Genomic DNA, 26,014 nt, shown 5'->3' with positions numbered 1-26,014 from the left:
TGTACATGTATTTGGCTACAGTGACATTGAAAATCAAGATCATTCACAAAACTTGCTTATAAAATGGCCATCGATGAGTACCCTGGGTGTTCTAGAACATCAGAAATTTCTCAAAGGTTTAAAACTGTTTTATAATTTATGTGAGGGAATTTTATATCGCACTCATAGAGACCCATTAGAAAAATGCAAGGCTTCCGGGAATTTGAGCACTAACGAAGATTCTGGAAGTCCTTAACATATTTGACCCCTGTGACCTTGAACCTAGGTAAAATTCAAAGGAAATTGACGTTTGGAAAAGGTTTCATTTTAGAAGGAAACTTTATAGCACTCCACAGCAGGTTCATGTTAATACTTGTCAAAGATGATTGCCCTTGTTCTTCTAGGACTGAAGAATATTCTGAAAGGAATATCTAGCATATTTGACCATTACCTCTACCCTAGGTACCTTCTGGCCAAACATCTGTACCAAGTTGCTTATAGTAGATAAAAGCCGACACGGACAGATTGACACCGGACACCCACTCCTCGTGCCATACCCTAACCCCACTGACACTTACTACCATGCCGGCTAAAATCTTCTCCAATACTGGCAACCATTAAATGATCGCAAATTTGATCTTAATCTTTTGTTAAGCAATTTCTAACTTAACTATGAACAAATTTGCTTAATTTTGTCCATACGAAACAAAATATTAATCAGTTGTGAGATACAAAGTTTGCCCCGACATTTTATTTGATGACCTTGACAATGAATTAGGGTCAGTTGACCTCTTGTTTGAAGAAATTGACTATATATTTTCGTAAATTATTTACTCTTAAACGCAGCGTGGGGCAATTCCAGCAAAACTTGTCTCTATTCATGTTGTGTGTAGCACGAGCCAATCCAAGCAAAACTTGTCCCTTAAAGTTAGGTTCCAGCTTTGGGTGATTCAAGAAAAAAAATTGTCTTTAGAATATGTTCTGTGCAAAGCATCCTTAAACTGACCGTAACCATTCTTACGGGAAATAGAACAAGAGGCCCATGGGCCTTAACGGTCACCTGAGTTATGATATATTTTAGCATATTTGACCCCTGTGACCTTGAATGAAGGTCAAGGTAATCCATTTGAACAAACTTGGTAGCCCTTCATCATAGCATGCTACAGACCCAGTATTGGGTCTCTGGGCCACTTGGTTATCAAGAAGTTGTTTAAAAAAGATTTTAACATGTTAGATCCCTGTGACCTTGAATGAAGGTCAATATCCTCTATTATAACAAACATGGTAGCCCTTCATCCAAGCATGCTACATACCTAATATTGGGTCTCTGGGCCTTTTGGTTAACAAGAAGAAGTCGTTTAAAGATTTTAGCATCTTTGACCCCTGTGACCTTGAATGAAAGTTAAGGTCATCCATTTGAACAAACATATGTAGCCCTTCATCCCAGCATGCTATAGACCTAATATCAGGTGGGCCTTTTGGTTAACAAGAAGAAGACTTTTAAATATTTAAGCATATTTGACCCCCTGTGACCTTAAATGAAAGTCGAGGTCATTCATTTGAACAAACTTTGTAGCCCTTCATCCCAGCATGTTACACACCCAATATCAGGTCTCTGTGCCTGTTGGTTATTGAGAAGAAGTTGAAAATGTAAATTGTTTACAAAGGACGATGCACGACGGATGCCGGACGCCGCCGGACAAAAGGCGATCACAAACAGGGTCAATCACAGATAAGGCCAGCTTTTGTAATACATCAGCTGTACATATTTAAGTTTGGCTTTGTTCCACTTCATATAAATTGGTCTTACCAAGTGAACTAAACATTTCCAAGCTTTTCCAGCACCACACCACAGTGCAAAGTTTGACATTGTTTATTGGTGGTTCATGTTGTTCTAAGCTTTCTTTTGAAATATCCTACTTAGATTTTTTTTTCCATGAGTCAAACTCACTCAATAAGCCAGTCAGACTAAGAGAAGCACTTAAAACTTACGTGGAAATAAAAAAAAAAACCAAACAAAAAACAAAAAAAACTGCCGATGAATTGATTTATAGACATATATATTTCGTTCCTTCACATCACATCACAGATATTCTATCACATAACAAACAGTGCAGTTTCTTCTTTGTGTTAAGCTTGTTCAAATCTCACATTCAAACCAAGTCAATGTTACACAACCAAACAGAAATAAATGATACATCTTTGGAAGGCAATGAAATATATCCAATGTGAAACTGTTTAAAATATTGTAATGTTAAATTAATTTAGGTATTTGTGAAGCATGATATAATAAAGAGTCTAATTTGAAGCAATAAATTCACATCTGTATTGGAATGCCTTTATAAAATTACAGAAACATATTACTGATAGTCATGAAATTTTGATAAACTTGCTCTTGTGGGGGAGAGCAAAATACACACGGGTGTCACAAATATAAACAACGAACCAAAATAAACCTTCAGTTACAACATCATTCTTACAGAGAACACACAGGCCTTGTATTGTACATTTGCCACACAGTCTGTTGTCCATTTGTACAGGAGTAATAAACTCCCTCATTAGGATGAAAGAAGAGATTCTGAATAAATGATGCGACTCAAAACACATAACCGAAATGAGTTCCATGATTTGTACATACAATGTACATGAATGATAATACGAATTCTCATCAAATGTAGCCAGCACGTGAAATCTAATGAAAGACATGTTGCCTTTTTCAAAATCAAATTTCTATCCATATTATTTTGTTTTTCGCTGACTTTGGCACAAGTTAAAACACATGAAAACATCAATACAATGCAAGTTTGAGGTTTTACCTCATTCTTTAATCAATTTTAAAGGTACGTTGATCAACATGGTACCATTAAATATCCCTTACTAAAATACACTGTCCCAACTATTGATAGAAAAAATGTATGGAAAATAGCCTGACTAGATGTACACCATCTGGTTCAAATTAAAAATAAAATTTTACAGAATTTTTTTTCTCTAGAATTTGAAGCATGATCTTGTATAAATTATCTTTTTGATATGATAAATTACATAAGACAGTTTAAGACACAATGAAGTTAGTTAATTAAAATTGAGTAGCATTTCTACAATAATATTTTTTGAAAATTTAAATGCTCTGTTCTAAAATATAGGAATACTTTAATCAATTTTTTTTTGTAATAATCTACTGTTTTTGAAAAAAAAATCAAAAATTCCTGAAAGTTGACAATGATTTGCAACAAATTACATACATGTACTTAAACACCAATTAAATACAAGGTCAACCAAATGGATTATCTTCTCCATCAGATTTATGATGTGTTTATATAAACAAGCCCTATAGCTTATCCAAATACTCCAGTTGTGTAAAAGTGTGCCACTAATGGTTTTTGGATGGGATCAAGTACTGGCGGTTGGGGTTGAATGGTATCCTCACCAATGTACTGCAATATTCATTTCACATATTTAGTTGGCAGACTTGTTATCTGAGGAAGACAACGCTCTAGTGATGTCCTCCCTCAGACAGGGAAGTCACCAAACAAACAGGTAGTTGTTCGATAATGCACCTGGTATGAGCGTGGAAATGTCTGTATCCAGTCAGACTCGGAAAAGTCATTTACAGGTGTCTTTAAGGAATTCAGTATGTACTCCTGAATAACCACACATCCCAGTATCTTCCTTATAACCGAAGTGCGTATGCTTTACAATAGACCACAATGAATCCCTGAAAACTCTCCGCATCCATTAGAACCATACATTGACAACATAATTTGATCTGTGATGGTCCTCATCATGGAATAGGTTATCAAACTGATAATTAATCATCTCCAAAATCCGTTATGACCGCCAGTGTGTACATTTTGAAAACGGAATCTGCCATTTGTCACCGAAACTTCAATGTGGGTGCAGTACAATGCAGATATAATACGATACATAACTACATATCAGTAAGTGAAGGGGTCGGGATGAAGTGCTTACATTTCTAAATGGACACATCTGTCTGTGACAAATAGAGAACGTTCACCTCAACCCTATCAGTTCCTCCACAAATACTGATATGGTCATTATGCATCATAAAACACCTACACAGCACTGTACCCTGAAGTCCCAGTGACAAAAAGCAGAAACACAATTTTCAAAATGATAGCACGACCGACAGCCAAGTCGGAATTTAGAGGACAATAAATAATCAATCTGATAACTTTCCATGACCAGACATCCAACACTCACAAATTATGTCATCAACATATGGTCCACCAGAAGTGGATCATCTTCAGATCGCGTCCATTGGGTCATTATGCAAAACACACACTATATCAGTTATTAGAATCCACCGAGACGTACGATTACTTAAGTACATACAAACAACATCCTTAAAACGGTTGTAAATTCCCTAGCGAGCCATCGTGTCAACATGCATTGCCTTCTCTCCCAGGTTAATATGAAAATGCCAATAGAGGTAGAAATGAATATAGTACACTTTTACGCCCTCCCGTCAAATACTCTTTCCCTCTGCCTTTTGTTGGCATTTTCCTCCAACCATCAGATAAAAAGTTTGACAATTCCGTCAGGAAATTTCAACTCCCTGGAGCTTAACAATCTAATAAATTATTTTGAAATCTTAAGGGCGAGTTCGGAATTAATTTTTGGAAAAATAGAATAAATCAAAAATGTTCATGTATTTCTTTGATGTTAGAAAATCTTGGGCACAAATCAAATTAGCACTTTTGGTTCTTTTATCTTCATGAATTAATAAATTGGCAATATGACATGAACAGCAATTAATTTCAATCAGCCAAAATACATAAATCAATCAAAAATAAACACAATCATAGCCTTATCCGGAAGCCCCCGTCCGACCTCTAACCTGAATATGTGTTGATAACCCTGTATCTTCATTGTGACCTTAAACCACCTTGTATGTTTAAATACTTAAAACATTAATATTGAATTTAAAAATTCTTAACCTAAATAATCAAAATTTAAAATAAATGTTAAGTATGAAAAAAAAAAAATGTATATGGAAATGGCATTAATTGCAACACAACCCCTCCCCCCTCCCTTTCCCATCCCCGATCACAGTTTGTGTAGTTAGTGCTGGAAATATTTGAAAGCTGCCGTGACTCCCACTGCTACTAAGGCCATGCTAACACCTCCAAGAGCCCACTTCCATGATGGAGCGAAAACCTGAAAAAATTCAAATAAAAATAAGATTTATTATTGAATTGGATTTATGGTGCTGTTAAAACTACTGCTTTATCTACTTTGATTTGTTTATGCAATGCCCCATGAAAATGATGTCAAATTAAAATATTTGGCTGTATCTAACAATCTTCTGTCAGAAAGATAATCATTCCAGTCTGTTTTTTTGCGGTCTGATTTTGTTTGATATGTGAAAAAAGTTTAAATTATGCTCATCATCATCACTAATAATTTCCCTTGGATTTCATCAGTATGATATATTATCTTCCAGGATTTTGCAAAATTGTGTTTTTCTTTCAGCTTCAGTGATTTAAACATCAGTTTAGTTGTGTGGCATACAGGATTATTTCACCACTGATTATACATTTAGCGGGTTCCTCGTCCATCTTTGTGGGTTTTTGCCTTTAGATCCTTTACATACGCCCATCCGGACCATTAACAGTAAATAACTTATTTCACAATTGTTCACAGTAAGTTGAAAAGCATTCACATACACATTTATAAATCTGTTAACATAAAGTAATTATTGGTTGATGTCAATCTTGGATGTACCAACATTCATAAGCATTATCTCAAGGTACACTTACAGATGTGGATTTCTTTTCTTCTTTGGGAGTGGCAGTTTTTTCCAGTCCAAACATCTTCTTGTACATTTTTTTCTCTTTTTCTGATTCCTTGACAGATTTCTTGATGTATGTTTGCATCAGTGCTTGGTTCTGAGATTGGAATTTCTGAAGTGCAAGAATAGCAAAAAATAAGTTTCTTATAAGATAACATACCTGTCAACATTATGTTTTTTTTTCAAATCAAAACGCGTTTAATTGGTATAGTATACTGTGAAGTCCATGATAAAATGAATCCGGAAAATTCATTTCACCTTTAATGTTCTCTATTTCTTAAATGCAGTTTTATCTTCTTCTTTTTTTTAATGCAGCAACTTTGTTTCACTTCTCATATCTTATGAATATAGCATCTCAAAAGAGTTTAAAAGTTTGTAAATGGTTTCATTTTAAAGTGGCTTTACTAAATCATTTTGGATACCCTGTTGGTTAGATTAATAATAATTTATCATGGAATTATTTATTACATATACGTAATATCAAATATTGTCATGTCTAAATGTGGACATGCCTCACAATAATATTGCTGGTCTTGTTACACAAAACTATAAGTTCTACAAGACATGTAATAAATACAGGAATTACAATATACATGGCACTTTATTTTTGTACAATATGTCATCAAACACAAGTTTTTATCATCAAAACAGAAAATTAGTGTATCATAACAAATGGTTTCATTTTCAAACATGTTTTACAAATTAAACATACCTTATCATTGGTGTTAACCTTTTCACATCGCTTCAAAATCTCTATGGCTTTCTTTAAATCCCCAGATTCACCAAGAGCCTGGAATACATTAAAAAGTACTACATCAATAGAAGCTAAAGAAGGAAATACATACACAGTCAAATTTTGTATCTTGAACTCTGATATCTTGTCAAAAACATTGCTTATATTAACTCCAAGTAAAGTTTCAGTTCTGACAGTAAAAATTTGTATGAAATATATTCATTAAGTTTTTAATTATCCCACTGATTAAAGATAACGAGGTGTGACTGTGTGTACATGAACACATAATGTAATCATGTGTACAAATCATAGGGCTGATATCTTATTGATTCATTAGTTGTGAAGATAGAAATTAGCAAGTCTATATTGTATTGTATACAAGAGAGTTCCGATTTGAAAGGCAGTAAATAACATGCTGTAGACTCATGTATGAAATAAATTTATTTTAATTTCATTTTTCAGGAAAATGTCTTTGCCAATGGAGTTACTAGTTGTCTAGGCTTTTATTCACAGACAGCATTACTCAGTAGAAAAAATAATAAATTTTCAAGATTCATCACTTCAGGCAAGTTACATATGAAGTTGAGTTGGTATTTATTACAAACAGCTGTGACTTACCTTGCCGAGACGGCTGAGAGCTTTCCAGTTGTCAGGCTGTACATTCAATACTTCATTTGCTGACTTGATGGCGGCTTCATGATGGCCGAGCTGTCGATGTGTAAAGGAATTAATACGATACACTTCATATTTACTTCACTTAAATACAGAAGAGAACAACAGGAATTGGAACATTTGTTTTTATATAAACCATAACAATTAGCTGTTTTAGAGTATCTTTTAAGTGACACATATTTGGGGACATTTTTCAAAAGGAAATATGTTTATCATTCAACTGTCATAATCTTGTTATGTCATAAATACTGCAAGTTAAAGGAAGTTGTGATGATGTCATAGGGAAATAAGTTGAGAGTTTTTGCTTATTTTCAAATAAATGAGCATGAGTTACAAAATAAACAGTCTTAAAATTCCACTGATATGAGTTTAAGACCCTCGATCTATTAACCTATATGAAGTCATTGAAGTGTGACCACTTACAAACATCTGGCATATGCACATGTTGTTATAGCATTTGATGCGGCAGTCCAGGAACTCCTGGAGTTTTTCTGGTGCTTCCGTGAATGATCCGGATTGGGGATCCAAGATATGTAGTGCTCTATAACATGTAAGATACTTTATGATGCACCTTAACAAATTTAACACAACTCTCCCCGAAATCAAAATGACAAACATTACTAATTTCTTAACGATATCAATTCATTTTTTTTAATGTAAACAGTAAATTGGTGAGTTATTTTTATTGCACAGTAAGACACATTATTGTTGAAGGGATATTTTGGTTTAAGACAGAACACATTCAGTCCTTATCATAACTTAAAATTCTTCACTCATGTAATATAATTTAATAAGTACAATTTAACATACCGACTGTAGACTTCAATAGCTGTTGAATAGTCTTTCCATGAGTACAGCTGATTCCCTCGTACACGTTTCTTCTCTCTATCAAAGTAAAAACAATTTGTAATATTGTGTTATCATACTTGCTGAATAAATCTTCTTACAATCCTGGTAAATACTAGCTGCAATATACTGATCTAACTGATCAATCGATCGAGAGTTTCTCTTTAGCTTGACTGACTATATTTTAAACCTTGCTTGTATCCAATAGGAATCCCTTTTATAAAATCAATATAGTAGTTCAACTATACAAAGTCTCAATTGTGTTATACTTGCTAAATAAATCTTTGTGTAACCCTGGAAAATATCAGTTGCAATAAACTGTTAAGCTAGAAAGGACTTCTCCTTAGCTTGGTTTAATGTTTTGAATATTGCTAGTTATTGTAGTTCTGCTAAAAAAAAGTCTCATTAGGCCAAGTAAAATTAATTAGCTGTGTCTCAGGGCCAATTTTTAATTTCAAACGCTTGTAAAGACTGGCGATAGTAAGCTAGAACAGGATGCAGAACAAAATTTCTGGATTTCCCCCCCCCCCCGGATTTCCAGGGTGCATATAGACAATTTTATTTTATTATTTTTTTTGCAATAAAATCAGTTGTGCAGCTACTTTTTTTGGATGCAGGCGGGCCCGAGAACCAATTATTTATTTTTTATGGCCTTATCCAATTCTGAAGTGGCACATGATTTACGTAGAATAAAAACATTCAACATTAGATATTCAATACCTGCTATTACTTTCATTGCGGCCGTTATTTACGTCAATTTTTCACAACATGATACTCAATACCTGCTGTTATTTTCATTGCGGCTGTTGTTTAGGTAATTTTTTCACAACAAAACTTAAAGTGATATAACTCGGTGAAATTTTTTTGTGAAAGAATAAATCTTAACAAACCCCAAGCTCAGACGCTGGTCTACTGAGAGTTTCTGTCGGTCCACAGCAGGGTATACACGGAGAAGTTCCACGGTCAAAACCAAGGCCGCATTGGCTGGGATATCTGGGGTTCTGAAAATCAACCACAATGCTTGATATGCAATTGTTGAGAGTTTGTTAAATTCCAATTCATTCTATATAACATTTTTGAGAGTTTGATAAATTCCATTCCATAAGAATAAGGATAAAAGGCATGTGACTATTTATTATTTGTTAATGATGAAGAAGTATCATTAAAGTATGATGTCACTAAAATATAAAAACATAATTTCTTCAACATTACTGTTCTTTGAATAAGTAATAAAAAGTACTAATTTTATACAAACTCCTAAATATATATAACAAGTAATAGAAACATATGCTATGGTATGTTGAAATGAGTTAATTTCACAACAGGTAATAGAAAGTCATTGTTTCAATGCAAATTATGCTGAATTGTTTTCTTGTAAAGCTGCACAAAAAAAAAAAAAATCTGAAAGCATTTGACAGGCATCCCATACCAACAACTTACCTTCCTCTTGTTCCATATGCATATTTAGGCATCTGTGTGGAAGACACTGGCCTCACCAATGTACATGAATTTGACCCCAACATCAAGGGCTGTAAGTAAAAATTAAGGCATGTTGACTGATAATATCCAAGATCTTTTCACAGAAATGATAGTCAGTTAAACTTCCAATGTTTGACCCTTAGTAATACTCTATTAATCCATAATAACTCAGGAAAATGCAGATGGATGAAAATAAATCTGATATAACTGTGTAACACAGTCATATGTTTCCCTTCACATGTCTGGTCACTTATTCTTACCAAGCATGACTTCGTGTTCTCCAAGGAAGAAGCTGAATTCCTCCATGTGATCTACGAGTGTGCCATCAGACAGTTTGACATCAATGTTGATGGTGCAGGTATCGCCATCATTTGGACGTTCGTCAGAGGTACCTTTGCGGATGACCTTTAAATGAAACAAACACTGAAACGTTAAAGCTGCCAAAGGGATTATATTTAACACAAGCCATTGGTAAGGGGTGGTGAAATGTCTTGTGGTTAAGTCTTCTACCTGATAAACAACTGTAAATTCACCCCTTCAATCAGATTGTTAGAACAAACATACTTAGGGTGTTTCCTGTATGAATTAATTTACACAACATTAAGAGTGCATAAATATTTGATAACTCACTTTCTTAACGAGGAGTCCATTTCCAAAGATATCAACTTCTTTCTCAGGCTCTGCTTCTTTGTTCACTGCAGCTGCCTCCTTCTGTTCATCATTTGTGTTGGACTTGCTTGCTGAAGCTTCCTCAGCTCCTTGTGTAGCAGAAGGACTTGCTGATGCTTCAGCTGGGCTTTGTGTAGCAGATGGGCTTGCTGATGCTTCCTCAGGGCCTTGTGTGTTTGGGGTGCTTGCTGCCTGTGCTGTTGCTGCTGCAGCTGTAGCCTCTTCCAGTCCTTGCGTTTCAGCAGTGTTGGCAGATGGAGGCTCTCCAGAGGTAGGTGCCGCCTGGGCACTGTCTGCTTCAGAGGAAGAATTGTCTTTGTGAGGAGAAACATCCTCACTTTTTGTTCCCGATACCTTCTGTGTTATATCACTGTCTGTATCACATTTAGCTTGCTCATCAGATGCCTTGCATCTAGCTATTGCTTCACCTTCACCAGAAGTAGTGTTCATATCAAATCCGTTAGTACGAGCTGTTGCCTGAAGCTCCATGCTTTGAGCCTGGCCTTCTGCAGGCGTAGTCTCAGGGGTTCTGTGAGCCTCCTGGGGTACTGAAACTGCTTCCGTTTCAGACTTAGACACTTCAAAAGAGACAAAAAATAAATGTTATTTCCAAGATTAATGGATGTGTTTGAAATATTCTCTCTAGAACATCGATATATATATCACAACACATTATTATCTTTTGCTTTAATGTATGTACACGGTATAGGTACAGTATACGTACCACAGTAAAATTAAAATATGGACTCATTTCAGAATGGAGAAGAACCAATGTACTGGCTGCTAAGGGTGAGAAGTTGATGGTATATGAATCAGGGTTGAATTCCTTATAATATTCAGCATAGTTACATTGTGGTACTCCATCTTTGATATGTATAACCGTGGTATGTTGTATTAAAAATCAAAAATTATAATTACATCATAAAACAAAAAATATTCAGAGAAGCATTGATATCATAACATAAAATCTTGAACAGGTTTGTTATAAAACAGCAACTTGTCAAGTAATGAAAATAGTCAAGTTTTTTACAATAAATTACATAGTGGAAAATATGGGTTCTCTAACAATACATGAAAGACAGCATTTTTGCTTTTCTCAATAACTTTATACAATGTACTTGTGCTATAAGTATTCAGTTTTGCAGTACATATAAAATTTAATTGCCTTCGACCAAGGACACTGAGCATACATAATATACCGGTATATCCTCAGTGTCCTTGGACAAAGACAAATATATAATAGAGCTTTAGTTAATGAGATACTTCACTGGTCGAGCTATTTCTATACATATACAAAAGTTTGGTAATTGGTTTTTACACAACTGCTATACTTCAGTACAGAAAAAAGGGACACAGCACCTTTAATGGGTGAAGCATTATGAAGCATGCATAAACATATCTATATTACATGGCAAAATAGTTTCCCTGTCTTCCATTAATACAGAAGCATATATGAAAGGAGGGCTTTTTCTGACGGCTTTTCGGGGCCAATAATTGGCCCCATTACCAACTGAAATTATTTCATTATTATGCCAAGTTACCAAAATTTAAAGTTTACTCCTGGAAAAATCATTCCCAATTCACAAATTTTCTTCTAAAAGGGAAATAAAAAGGCTCCATCCAAAACTTATATAATTATTTGTATAACATAATTACGTTAGATTTTTGTTTCTGACATTTTAATGACAATTTTTGACAACACACATAAAATTTACACTATATAAAGAAATTTGAAGATTTATCAATTTAAATACATGTAAATTCAAAAGGCCATTTTACCTTATGCTTTAATTTATCATAACGCTGTTCTGAATTATCTATTGTTTAATTCTTCAGACTGTAGATCATGCCTTCCTCGAATTACTTATAATATCAGGAACGTAATATTGTTTCAATGATGCATCGCTAAGTGCAAAATGAATGGCAAACAATCGCAAATAAGCAAATCTCGTACATCCTTTGTGTACATAAACAAGCTACAGCCCTTATGTTCTGGGGGCCGGACATGATGGACAACATTACGCACTACATGATGATGGAATAAGGATGCCATGTAATGGCTTAAGTACTCATTAGTTATGACATGACATGAAAGGAGAATTTTTTGAATAATGCAAGATTTATCTCACATTGCTCGAGAAAAAAACTTTGTTGGAGAAAGCCTTGACTATCCAGGATAATGATGATTAGCAGAGCTCTGTGATACACAAAATCTGAGGATTAAAACATGATCAATACATTATAATATAATTATAGATCTTAGATTTTGTTGAATCATGACACAACATAAATTTTGGGCCTAATTCACAGCTATGGGTTGGGGTAATGATAACGGTAATGAGGCCAATGTAGTCGAAGCATACATATGAATGAAGAAGTTCCATCTAAGATCAATCCAAATGTTTATTTTTGTCTGGTGTAAACCTAGGTACCATGTAAGTGTCCTGCTTCACACCTATATATAATTCATTAGCAACACTAGTTATCACCAGAGAGCTGTGAAGAAGCTTTATTCACACTTATCAATCACAAGACAATAGACTAGTGATCCCGGTAAACTGGGGCTGTAGCTGACAGCTCACTATAGATCAGGCTCTAATAAAGTTGATTAGAGTTAACATATGGTTCCAAATAAAAGGCAACACATTTTAACATGTAATCATATTTCCACTTATGCTTTAAATTTATTCTTGTAAGTGAAATTCTTTTTTTTTCTTCCTTTTTTTCACCTTAATGTTGATAAAGTTCTTTTCACATTATGAATTTATGATTACTTTAAAGTGAAAATAATACCAACAATAATATGCATTGCATTTGATGTTTTTTCTTTCTTTTTTTTATGAATTATTGTGAAATTCTTTTTGCCTGAAGGTATTTTTTTTCACTGAGGAAGATTAATACCAAATGAAGTTGTGTGTAACGAAATGTTGAATTCCTTTCAATCCAAAATTAAAAATACTGTAAAGGACTAACAAATAAAATTCCTGCCCAAAGTAATTAATAGACTAGAGAAGACAACGAAATGGCTCAGAGAAGAGCTCCATGACAAGTAACAAGTAATAACTTACATGTTTAAAGGACTACAGTCATGACATATATTTATCTCCGTGATCAAAACATATGTGCATAACACGCTTATAAGTCAAAGACCGATTATAGACTAATATCTCTACAGTATATATTAGTCTATAATCGGTCTTTGACTTATAAGCGTGCTGAGCACCTATGTTCAGAATTACTAAGGAACATTCTGATGCAACACTTTATCTGTAGCAAAAGAAAAAGTACATCAATATACATGCAATTGCACAATTAATGCATGCAAAATTACTATAATTGATAATACAAATTGGCGAATGTGCTAAGTGATAACATCGCCAAAGTCCAATACCGGCGAATGTCTTGTTAGCATGGCTGCTGCTGAAGCAGAGCTGGTCTTCCGTCAATGACATTTAGTCGTCAATTCTTAATTTACAAAAATACATTAACACATAAAAGCAGAAAGAAGATAGAAAATCATTAAATGGAAGCAAGTTTGAATTACTAGTCATACTTTTTCCACAAAAATTGCCGGTCTTCCAGAAAATTCTGCCTGTGACTTCTGTCTCCCAGCAATCGATCTCCTTGGAACATGAGTGTCGTAAAGTGGGGAACAATCATCCCTAATAACGACATAGTTACGAAAATGTTCATGCATTTGAAAAAGAAACTCTATTGATAATTAATTAAATTATTATATTGATAATAACATTTGGTATGAAAATATATGATTAAGTCAATATGAAATTATAAAAAATAAATATCTATGTCGTAAATAATATCAATAACTGCTTTACGACAACATACTTCCGGTTTCACTTTTGGTAAAAATATCAATCGTCTGCTTAGAGGATTGCGCCTAATTAGAACCGTGATTGCATTCATTTGGTGCCAAAATATACAGGTAAACTCGTTCGGACTTTCTTTACTGGAATAGCTCCTGTTGTTCCAGAATGTCTGGGCTATTTTGTATCTAGCTTGTCTACTACATTGTGTACTGTCTGCAGCACCGGTACTGTACCTACATGTAATCGTTCAAATTACAAACAATGGATGGACATGGTCATAGGCATTGCACATCAATTATAAGAACATTGATTGAAGAAAGCTTATCATAAAATTATTCCCAAACAGGTAGTCAAAAGCTACATTTGTAAATCCTCCACACCACTTACTCCAGAACAAGACAAGCACACACTTACACATTCAAACACATACTTGCTACCATACACTGTATACTGTACATGTACATATAATTTTTCATTTTTCTACACACAATTACACAATGGACATCCTGTCGGTAGCAGAAATGCAACACACCACACTGGAGGATTCCAGGCCACATCAGGCACATGCACATACTACTCCTATAACATAAGAGGCCGCTGGTCGGCTCTTTTTCTATCGGATATTATTTTGCCGACTGCGACCTCTTATTTCCGAAGCACTAATTCTTTGATGCAGTTTCCGCCCGGATTCCGGGCGGAACTAAATATGCTTGAAAAAAATACTTAAGAGGTTGACAGGTCATTACAACGATGTCTACGTATCATGTATGCAATATTCATCCCATATGTATGTCACAGACACAAATATATAGTATAATACGGTGTATAACACACAAAATACATGCCCATGTCGTTGTAGCACTTTTCTAGTCGTTTTTAAAAATGGCTGCCTAAAGGTTGATACAAAATAGTTGTCGTTATTTCAAACGGAACGAAATGGTACGGACTTTGTTGTATTCCGCTTGTAGGACATAAATTGTAATCCAATTTTGTATTAACCGGCAAATCACGTGGTATTTTTACTATCACTAACGGCAGTATTGTCTGCTTGCGCTCTGCTCCGCTTCGGAAGAAGAAAACTTCATAATATGTGTTTGTTACGAAATTATTCTCATTTAATCATTGGATTATGGAAAGAAATATATATTGGACACCGTTGATCATTTAAATGTAAGTTGACACGCTATATTTTTGCAATAAACGAACTTTGAAAATTTCATCGTCAGCATCGGGAAAATCAGCTATGGGCAGTTAGAGGTTACACGGCGCTAGTCAAAAGTATCTCGCCGTGTAAAACCTCTAACATTGTTGGAGTAATGCACATACCAAATACAGCCCTCGTTAACAAACATGAGGTCAAACTCACATGTACACCACTTTCTCTTTTTTGTAACAATATTAATGCTACTGAAAAAATATTTTTTTTAGTGATCATGTACACCCTCACTACACCCACGACTCCTAATTGTCAACATTGACAAAAGGGTTACTTAATAAGAAGAAGAATAAACGGATGAATACAATCTTTAACACAGATCTAGACTCTGACCTACACTTTACTTACACAAAAAATGTAGTTTTCAGCCTGCTTTTGCATTTGTATCTATGCACCTGTTTAAGACTCTCTATGTTTTTGAAAGTTGTATTCTCTACCAAAACATTATACATGTAAGAGATGCTTGTGATTGATCATCAAGTATTTAATTCCGGTTATATGCTATGAACAACATTATCACAGACATCAATAACGAAGTCTTAGAATAACATGGTTGTTGGTAAAGTGCTGCTCCTTTGAATAAAAGAAAAGTCCAGGCACTTGGATTTACTAACAACATGATTTCTTTGTTTAAAAAATAAATATCTAATGAACTATAAATATATTGCACAGTAGGGGTGTTTGGCATTAGTATTTACCAGCTGAAGTGATGCACAAGCATGAGTATATATATTGATATTGTTTTTGATATGTTATGTAATTTTGTTATGATTTATTTCATGTCTGATGTTACATTTGCAATATATTCTGTGGCCATACTTTTGCAATTACCCTTTACCATGCATCGGTCCCCAAAGATATGAAAAGTCCTTGAATTTCAACACTTGCCCGTAAAAGTCTTGGAATTTATTGCCATGCTTTGAAAGCCAATTTTACATGTGTTTATAATTATGTATTTACAACATTGATGATGTGGCATGACTTTCTATTATGTTACATAGCTGTCAAAATTTCACTAAACATTGATCTGATCCAATGTGATGCATAGGAAAAGTCCTGGAATGTAATGACAAAAGGTCCAGAAAAAGTCTTTGAATTTGATGACAAAGTCTGTAAGAACTATGCTTTACTGATGTCGTATATTCAATATCATGTGGTAGATTATATTGAACTCAATATATAGAATATACCTATATATATAGAATTAATATAACTGAGATTCAATTTCAAGGTACATAAATGTATGAAAGAAGAGCAGCAGCTCCAGAGTCCAGGTTTGAAAATGATCCTAACCTGGACTCTGGAGTTGCTGCTCTTCTTTCATACCTTGATATTTCTACTTTTTTAAGAGCGCCCTGCATACCATGTGGTATCCTCCTGAGACCTAGAAGACAAACTTTTTCCTAAACTACACTGAATGGACATTGGTTCTTTGGGGATTTTCCCACTTTAATTGAGATTCAATTTGATAAGCTTGCAAATCTTGATTTCAGTGTAATTTAAATTTGATATGATTTCACAGTGTCGAGGGCATTCTGATGTGTCAGAGTAACTTCCCTTCACTTCTTGAAATCTTGACTTCATCGTAATTTAAATTAGAGATTATGTCACTGTGGTGAGCATTCTGATCAGTTACTTCCCTTCATTTCACCCTGTCAGTAGTACCTAGATGTACACTAAAAACAATAGCCTGACAAACCTGCCAGATGATTGGGATACATTTTGCTTTAAACGTAACCTGTGGGAGAGATTCCAGGTATAAAAGAAAATGAGGGTACCATAGTTCCTTCTACACAAAGCCAACATGTGAGCTATATATGACATATTCAATTAGTATTAAGTATACTACATATGAACTGTGACATGTTCAATTAGTATTGTGACATATTCAATTAGTATTAAGTATATACTACATGTGAGCTGTGACATGTTCAATTAGTATATATTGTTACATGTTCAACTAGTATTAAGTAAATTCAGGGAAAACAATGTGTCAAATACTGTTCATTTTAACAAACTTCAACACAGAAGTGTTTTTAAGTTGAAATAGATCAAAATCTATTTCAGTGATTTTATGAATGTGTCAAGTTTAATCCCAAGGTCTAAATAATCTGTTTCATGAAAGAGAAGAAAAAAAGAGAGAAAGAATATAAAAAGCTAAATATGACAAAAAATCTGAATCCTAATTATCACATTGTAGAATTTTCACAAAAATACACAAACAACAGGACCTGTTACCAGTATTTATGTCAAATGTACTTTTTAAAAAAATGAATGATGAACTGATGGTCAAACAAAATATATGTGTATGCATAAATACATGTTCTATATTTTGTTCATTATCTCAATTATACATACAATATCTAAAATGTTATTTATTTTCTTTATAAACAAATATTTTCAGTGTTTTCATTTAGAACCGGTCGCCGGCCAAATTGACCGGTTAGAATGGTGTTTTGGCCATTCAAATGACTTAATTCACTTTTTAAAAAATGTCTAAAAGCATATTATCGTAATCCTCAGATACATGTATACCTGTTACTATTCATTTGTAGCCTTTTACAAATATTTTTATTGAAAACCCTGTATTTTGTAATCTCCTGTGAATATGACTTTGAAAGCTGTCATGCATAAGCCTAAGGGCATTTTTTGTGACCTTCTTTACTGGAATAAAATTATTAATCATAGTTTTATAGATGATTTTGGGAGAATTCTTATCTATCAGCCTGTTCAAGATGTGTTTCTCTATAGATATAAAACGTAACCAACTTAAACTTCGTAATCTCTAATGGGTTTATCTTTATTTAATTTTCATCAAATCTGCTTAGTTACATCAACAATTCATAAGGAAAGTATGTAATAAACATCTAAAAATAGAATGTTAACCCACCCTGCATGTGCTGAGTTACGTACATCTTCAGATGATAAACTGAAAAGCATTGGTTTGTTTATAAAATGCTGAGAAGATTCACTACCTTTTCATGGTGGCTTTTCACATTTAACTTATCTTTAGTTTTTGTCTAACAGACTCACGTTGAGTCTGTGCTGTCGTGGTTGTGTCCTTGAACAAGACAATTAACCCTAATTGATCTGGTGGCATGCAATGGGCCTCCCATATGTTGTTCATTGAGGTAGTCACCAACTACTACAAGAGTCTGCTTCAAAATGACCCTGGCTGTTCATGGGGCATTAAACCCAGCAATAAACCAACGAATGGAGATTCCTTTAAATCGATTCTAGTAATCATAATTCTTGAAAAGTACTGCTAATGTTATTCTTAAATTTCTTATGTAGAATTTCTTTATGCTATCCTGATCATTATGTTGAAGTTATTTCTAACAATGTAGAAAAGTTGAAGACTTGTGCATTCAGATTTCAGAAGTTGATTAACATGCGTCAAGGATTTCTAATGTTTATCAGCTTTTAAAAAATATGATATGGGCCCATATACATCAGATTTTAAAAACCCAAGAAAACATCAGAAATCTGTTGATTAGGAATGGACTTTGGATTTTGTTAAGCTGATAAATATATTGTTATATCTATTTGCTATTCTATAAATATAGTCTTTATTATATAAAAGTTGAAAGTCTGCAGAATTGATATAAAATATATAATACCTCAGCTTTATTTTAATTCTATACAATTTCTTTTCCTTTTTCAGAGTGAAGATGGAGTGTGACACTTGGTCACCTATTGCATTAACATACAATCCTCTCGCAGCAGGCAGCATTGATACCACTGATAAGGATCCTCATGATCGTGGCATTGTCAGGGCCATGAATGCCAAATACCGACCCAACAAAGATGTTGTAGGCAATCCAGAAAATACTGTGTTTATTGCTAGACTTAATCCAAAGACTACAGAGGATACTATTGAATCAAAATTTTCAAAGTATGGAGACATTGAAAGACTCCGATTAGTGAGAGATTTGGTAACAGGATTTTCAAGGTGTTATGCTTTTGTGGAATATCAAAACGAAAAGTCAGCTTACAGGGCTTCTAAAGAGGCTGATAAAATTGAACTTGATGGTTGTGAAATTTTTGTAGACATTGAATGTGAGAGAAAATTGAAAGGATGGATACCAAGACGTCTAGGTGGTGGACTAGGTGGAAAAAAGGAATCAGGTCAGCTGAGGTTTGGTGGCAAGGATAGGCCTTTCCGAAGACCTCTGGATTTGAAAATGAGATTAAGAACTGAACATTATGGCAGAGATAGAACAAGATTCCAGGAGGATTTTCGTTCAAGATCTGAATATAGACATGATGGAAGACGACATGACAGGTTTGAGAAAGAATCTTCAGACAGGTTTTCATCTGGAAAGCACCAGGAAGATAGAGAAAGACAAAGTGGCAGAGAATATAGTGATTCATCTGGCAGATCTAGGGAAGATAGAGATAGATCTGTGGCGGGGCGGTCTAGGGAGGACAAAGATAGCTTTAGGTACAGACACAGTGAGAGAGATTACTCTAGGGACAGGTCTCCTACATCATCTAAAGATAGGTATAAAGACCAGCGAGATCACCAACGATCACGTCACAGGAGGAGTAGGTCAAGGAGTAGAGATAGATAACTGATGATAATACTGATCATGTCACAGGAGGAGTAGGTCAGGGAGATAGATAACTGATGGTAATACTGATCACGTCACATGAGGAGTAGGTCAGGGAGATAGATAACTGATGATAATACTGATCACGTCACAGGAGGAGTAGGTCAGGAAGATAGATAACTGATGATATTACTGATCATGTCACAGGAGGAGTAGGTCAGGGAGATAGATAACTGATGATAATACTGATCACGTCACAGGAGGGGTAGGTCAGGGAGATAGATAACTGATGATAATACTGATCACGTCACAGGAGGAGTAGGTCAGGGAGATAGATAACTGATGATAGTACTGATCACAGGAGGAGTAGGTCAGGGAGATAGATAACTGATGATAATACTGATCACGTCACAGGAGGAGTAGATCAGGGAGATAGATAACTGATGATAGTACTGATCACGTCACAGGAGGAGTAGATCAGGGAGATAGATAACTGATGATAATACTGATCATGTCACAGGAGGAGTAGGTCAGGGAGATAGATAACTGATGTTAATACTGATCACGTCACAGGAGGAGTAGGTTAGGGAGATAGATAACTGATGATAGCACTGATCACGTCACAGGAGGAGTAGATCAGGGAGATAGATAACTGATGATAATACTGATCACGTCACAGGAGGAGTAGATCAGGGAGATAGATAACTGATGATAATACTGATCACGTCACAGGAGGAGTAGGTCAGGGAGATAGATAACTGATGGTAATACTGATCATGTCACAGGAGGAGTAGGTCAGGGAGATAGATAACTGATGATAATACTGATCATGTCACAGGAGGAGTAGGTCAGGGAGTAGAGATAGATAACTGATGATAATACTGATCATGTCACAGGAGGAGTAGGTCAGGGAGATAGATAACTGATGATAATACTGATCACGTCACAGGAGGAGTAGGTCAGAGAGATAGATAACTGATGATAATACTGATCATGTCACAGGAGGGGTAGGTCAGGGAGATAGATAACTGATGATAATACTGATCATGTCACAGGAGGAGTAGGTCAGAGAGATAGATAACTGATGGTAATACTGATCATGTCACAGGAGGAGTAGGTCAGGGAGATAGATAACTGATGATAATACTGATCACGTCACAGGAGGAGTAGGTCAAGGAGATAACTGATGATAATACTGATCATGTCATAGGAGGAGTAGGTCAAGGAGATAGCGCTATAGATAACTGATGATAATACTGATCACGTCACAGGAGGAGTAGGCCAGGGAGATAGCGCTATAGATAACTGATGATAATACTGATCACGTCACAGGAGGAGTAGGTCAGGGAGATAGATAACTGATGATAATACTGATCATGTCACAGGAGGAGTAGGTCAGGGAGATAGATAACTGATGATAATACTGATCACGTCACAGGAGGAGTAGGTCAGGGAGATAGATAACTGATGATAATACTGATCACAGGAGGAGTAGGTCAGGGAGATAGATAACTGATGATAATACTGATCACAGGAGGAGTAGGTCAGGGAGATAGATAACTGATGATAATACTGATCATGTCACAGGAGGAGTAGGTCAGGGAGATAGATAACTGATGATAATACTGATCACGTCACAGGAGGAGTAGGTCAGGGAGATAGATAACTGATGATAATACTCATCACGTCATAGGAGGAGTAGGTTTTTACTGGATAATCCAGTATTTGTATACATGAGAGACTGAAACGCATAGGATCTACGATATTTCATCACAAATAGGTTGTCTGTTTTAATAGATATAAACATGTTGAAAATCGTACAATAATGATGAATTGGCATAAAACAAACATTAATGTCTTAGTTATCATTATGACAGGGAAAAAAGTAATTCAAATGCATTTATTCAACTTGAGAGTCATTTCCCTGAAAACTTGACATACACCGTATATCTTTCGTGTGAATATCGTAGATCCCATGACATTAATAAATCTTTCATTTGACTAAGAAAAACAAAAGAACTTTCATTTGGTATTTGCTTTCCAGCTAAAATCATTTTGAGGACATTATGAACTCAAACTAGATGATGTTTTTTGTCTAGATAAAATAGTTACTAACCAAAGGGTTTACCGCAGTATTCAAGTAATTCAGAATTACAAATGTATGTACATGTTTTGTATTTTTTCTCATTGTCTATGTATATCTATAGTGTTAATGGTATTTATCATGTCATGAACTGCAAAAGTATATGCCTCAGCATCAATTGTATGAGTAATTTTAATGTCAATGACTGCCTAGTGGTCAAAACATGTCGATACATTCATTGATATATGGATACAGATTATTATACCTCAATATCCAAATCCTTGTCCTCCTCCAGGGCTGACGTCACTGCAGGTTTGGTTTATGTTGTAGGGAGTTTCAGCTGTTTACCCCTCTTTGTGTTAGTGATAACTTTTTTATATCTTGCCTACTTTCTGACTAATGGATCATACAATTTATGTGACATCTTGTAGACATGTAACATGTAAACCCAAAAATAAAACTCACAACTGTTATGGATGCTGAAGATCCTTTATTTACAGGGATATTAGATGTTTTTAATTCACCTGGCCAGAAGGGCTGGTGAACTTATATATCATGCCATGGCACATCATCCGTCGTCCGCTGTCCCTCCGCCGTCCGTCGGTCATCTGGGGAATACATTTTGCTTAAATGGTGACTCTAGCCACCCTAGCGACAGAGGGACGGGACACAATAATACAAATAGACGTAAATCCTTTAAATCTCTACTTGTCAATAAGTATTTAACAGATTTGAACCAAATTTAGTCAGAAATATCCTTAGGGGAGGGGGAACGGATTTTGCATAAATGATGACTCTCTAACCCCATTGGGGCCAGAGGGGAGTGTGCTCCAAAAGGGGAAATATATATATAGAGGTTAGTTTTTTAAATCGCTACTATTCATAAAGTACTGAATAGATTTTAACCAAATGTGGTCAAAAACATCCTTGGTGGAAGGGGAACAGATTTTGCATGAATGGTGACTGCCAGTTGTCAATATCTCCTTAATTCTGATTATGACAATGAAAACAAAACAATGTAAGGTATGTTTTGAATTCATTTATTCAACTTGAGAGTCGTTTCCCATAAAACTGGACACACGTTTTTTCACATAAATATCATAGATCCTATTACTTAAAACTGAAACCAGGAAAAATGATTTGATAATTAAACTTTTATTTTACAAAACTACTCATCCAGAACTGCTGAAGGGATTTTGTCAAATTTGTTGGGATTGTACTATAGAGACACAGGTACATTACTTTGATTTCAAATGTTTTATTGGCAAATAAAAGCAACAGGATTTGGCACATGTTATCACAACATTATTTGTCAATGTCCTTTCCAAAAATAAGTAAAGATTTTTTTATTTTTGACATTTTTATTAAGATTTTCCACATAAAAAGTAATACAGTCTGTGTATGCAAGTGTGTGTGACAGTTGTCTTTGTTTTTTCTGTATCATGTAAACAAGTAAAGATTTAATCATTTTGCTAAAGAAAAGTGTTCTCTGGCACTATAAAAAAAAGCTGCTACTGTTTATTTTGTAAAGTAATTAAAATTCTGTTCGTGGTTTCATGGTATACATTTTTTTTTTGAGTTATGGTAAGATACTAGCTGCATATATATATTCATATACCTCTGGGCTAGATTGAGGGTAAGACTAGTAATCTAGAGTTCCTGGGCTCGATCCCTAACGGAGGCAGTGATTGACATTTGCTTAATAATACATTGGTGCCCATGTAGGGACTCTGAAATTATACTTAGTGGTGCTTGTTAATCAGTTCATCTCTGGAGCTAGGATCTAGTATGTAACCCTGGTATAGCTGTATATCTTATTTCCTTCATTTGAGTTAGTAATTTTTCAAAAGTTTTGAAAAATAACTAACGAGAGTGAAAGGAATTACCATATACAACAACCACGAGTTTGCATGACCTGTTTCTGTTAAATTCGAAAATGAATGAAAATATTACAATTTATTACATCACAATAATAAGTAGGTTTATTCTTTTTTAAAGCAATAAATTGATAAAAATCTATATATATTTACAAGAATATAACAAAACAACTGCAAACTTCTTCTTATATCCAGGACCGCAGTGGCCGAGTGGTTAAGATGTCCCGACAATTTATCACTAGCCAACCACCTCTCGGTTGCGAGTTCGAAACCTATGTGGGGCAGTTGCCAATTACTGACCGTAGGCCGGTGGTTTTTCTCAGAGTACTCCGGCTTTCCTCCACCTCCAAAACCTGGCACCTCCTTAAATGACCCTGGCTGTTAATACGACGTTAAACAAATCAAACAAATCAATGCTTCTTCTTATTATTTTATCATGTGCTCTATTACCCGTTGGGTGTCATTTGTTGCAGGGTTGGCATAGTTGTCAGAAACCCAACATACTCTCTTGGTTCAGTTTACATATCTTGTTTTTTTCCGGTAAAAAGGAAACTACAATTACAATATCACCATTCATCACACACTCGTATCAAATGCCTGTTAATTCTTGGGAAATCTATTGCCACCAGCTCAGACAGAAGTGGGTGTTCAAAGAAAGTTAAAAACCTGCACAATTAATATGAACTAGCTGTCCAATGAAAATGTCCTTATAAATCACATGTCTCCCATGTATGTATAAAATACATTAAGGTTCCCTACCCCAAAAAAATTCAACAATACATTAAAGATGCACATACTACAAATTAAAACCATACAACTTGCATAACACTTACAGCACATCTACATGAAATCTGAACCTGTCCCAACAGCATTCAGCGTTTTATATAAGATCAACACAAAATAAGTTGTACTCGAAGAGGGCCATGTTTACCTTCCTATCACAAAACTACAATTATTTGAAGGTTGCAACTTAAATTAAAATCTAGGAAGATAGATATTTAGCCCACCATCATCTAGTATTTCAGTATCAGCGATCTGTAGATAGCAAACTCATGAAGTATATATAGGACTCTGTCAATATAAATTGAATAAAAAATTTCCAAAAAGGGTCATGATGTCGAACCTGTGCATAAACATTTCACATTCCAAACTTCTTATCAAGTTGCACCGATGGATTTCTGCTCCGACTTGTTTTAAATGAGCATTGAATGATCCTGACCAGGCTTGTTATATTTTGGACCAGTCCAAAATCAAAGATGGCAGCCAACTTGAATTAAAAAAAAAATTCTGATTCAGTTTCATTGGACCCATCGCTCTAAAATTGGTGGGGATGTTAAGGAAAGAAAGCCGACAAAAAGCTGATATTTTTCGCACCGTCTAAACTTCTAAATGACAGCCAATGACTATGTTATGACATTAATGTACAATCATGGTTTTCCTAAACAACATCAGTTTCAAACTTCTTATCAAGGTCTGCCCATGTGATTTATTTCAAGATTGCCTAAAACATCCTGAGGTGGTCCTGACCAAGTGTTGCTACATGTATTTTTCGGAACGTCTTAAGTTCATGATGGCCACTTTGTTGAAGCAATCTTGAGAAGAAAAAAAAAGAAAAAAAAACATATTTAAAACTTTTCCAGTCACTCCAGTGGGATTTAGTTGAAATCTATCATAAATGATCCAGAGGTGTTTATGACAAACTGTTGTTATTTTTCGGGTCAGTTTGAATCTAAAATAGCCGCCTTGACCACCATTTTAAAAAACACATTTAGGATTCCAAAATGGATGCTAAGGCTGTCATTTGAAAGTCATATTTAAAAAAATCCAGTTTCAACATCGGGATTTTGTTAAATCTTAGCAGGAATGATCCTGAGATGGTCAATTAAGCATTGTCATTATTTTTTAAACTGGTCCAAATTCCATAGTGGATGATATGGCTACTTGACTTGCTTGCTCAGCTCAACAGATGTCTGCTTTACTTCCTCTTCTTTTACTCTCCGTATACTTCCTTCTGAACGCCTTTTCCAACCTCTAAGTGTGGACAGCCGACTCCTTGTCTTCCTGTATACATATTCCCCATTACGTTCCTCAGCTCAGGGGTTCTATAGAACATTTCTTTGTTTAAGATAACTAGGCTTTTGGATTTTCTTCTCTGATAGTGATACCAGTTAGTTTTGATGAGAAAACCTGTTAGCTTTAATTAATCTCTGCATGAAAACATAGTATTGCTGGTTTAGGGTCACACAGGAAAACCATAAAATTAATTAC

General features: G+C 34.9%; 2 protein-coding genes across 8 annotated transcripts; one reads left to right on the top strand and one right to left on the bottom strand.

Annotated features, from left to right (window-relative positions):
• Positions 1–2,017: 2,017 nt before the first annotated feature.
• Positions 2,018–9,566, bottom strand: LOC117334145 (peptidyl-prolyl cis-trans isomerase FKBP8-like). Its single transcript, XM_033893611.1, has 8 exons — positions 9,483–9,566; positions 8,933–9,043; positions 8,007–8,081; positions 7,620–7,737; positions 7,143–7,232; positions 6,504–6,581; positions 5,760–5,903; positions 2,018–5,157 (listed from the first exon to the last, which is right to left on the bottom strand). Exons 1-8 carry the CDS (start codon positions 9,563–9,565, stop codon positions 5,062–5,064), a joined length of 795 nt encoding a protein of 264 aa, XP_033749502.1. The 5' UTR covers position 9,566; the 3' UTR covers positions 2,018–5,061.
• Positions 9,567–14,025: 4,459 nt separating this feature from the next.
• LOC117334143 (U11/U12 small nuclear ribonucleoprotein 35 kDa protein-like) lies at positions 14,026–22,342 on the top strand. 7 transcript variants are annotated; one of them, XR_004534050.1, is made up of 3 exons: positions 14,026–14,133; positions 18,898–19,949; positions 21,282–22,342. XR_004534050.1 is itself a non-coding variant. In XM_033893610.1 (3 exons), exon 2 carries the CDS (start codon positions 18,905–18,907, stop codon positions 19,805–19,807), a length of 903 nt encoding a protein of 300 aa, XP_033749501.1. In that variant the 5' UTR covers positions 14,026–14,133; positions 18,898–18,904; the 3' UTR covers positions 19,808–19,843; positions 20,157–22,342. The 7 variants fall into 7 exon arrangements, 2 of the variants coding, with proteins under 2 accessions (XP_033749501.1, XP_033749500.1); XR_004534048.1 differs by having other exon boundaries at positions 20,157–22,342; XR_004534046.1 differs by having other exon boundaries at positions 18,898–20,108; positions 20,157–22,342.
• Positions 22,343–26,014: the final 3,672 nt, after the last annotated feature.

This window comes from Pecten maximus, chromosome 9 (assembly GCF_902652985.1).
Source record: "Pecten maximus chromosome 9, xPecMax1.1, whole genome shotgun sequence".
NCBI classification, from domain to species: Eukaryota; Metazoa; Mollusca; class Bivalvia; order Pectinida; family Pectinidae; genus Pecten; species Pecten maximus.
The sequence above is the reverse complement of the archived record's forward strand: the minus strand, read 5'-3'. Positions and strand labels throughout refer to the sequence as shown.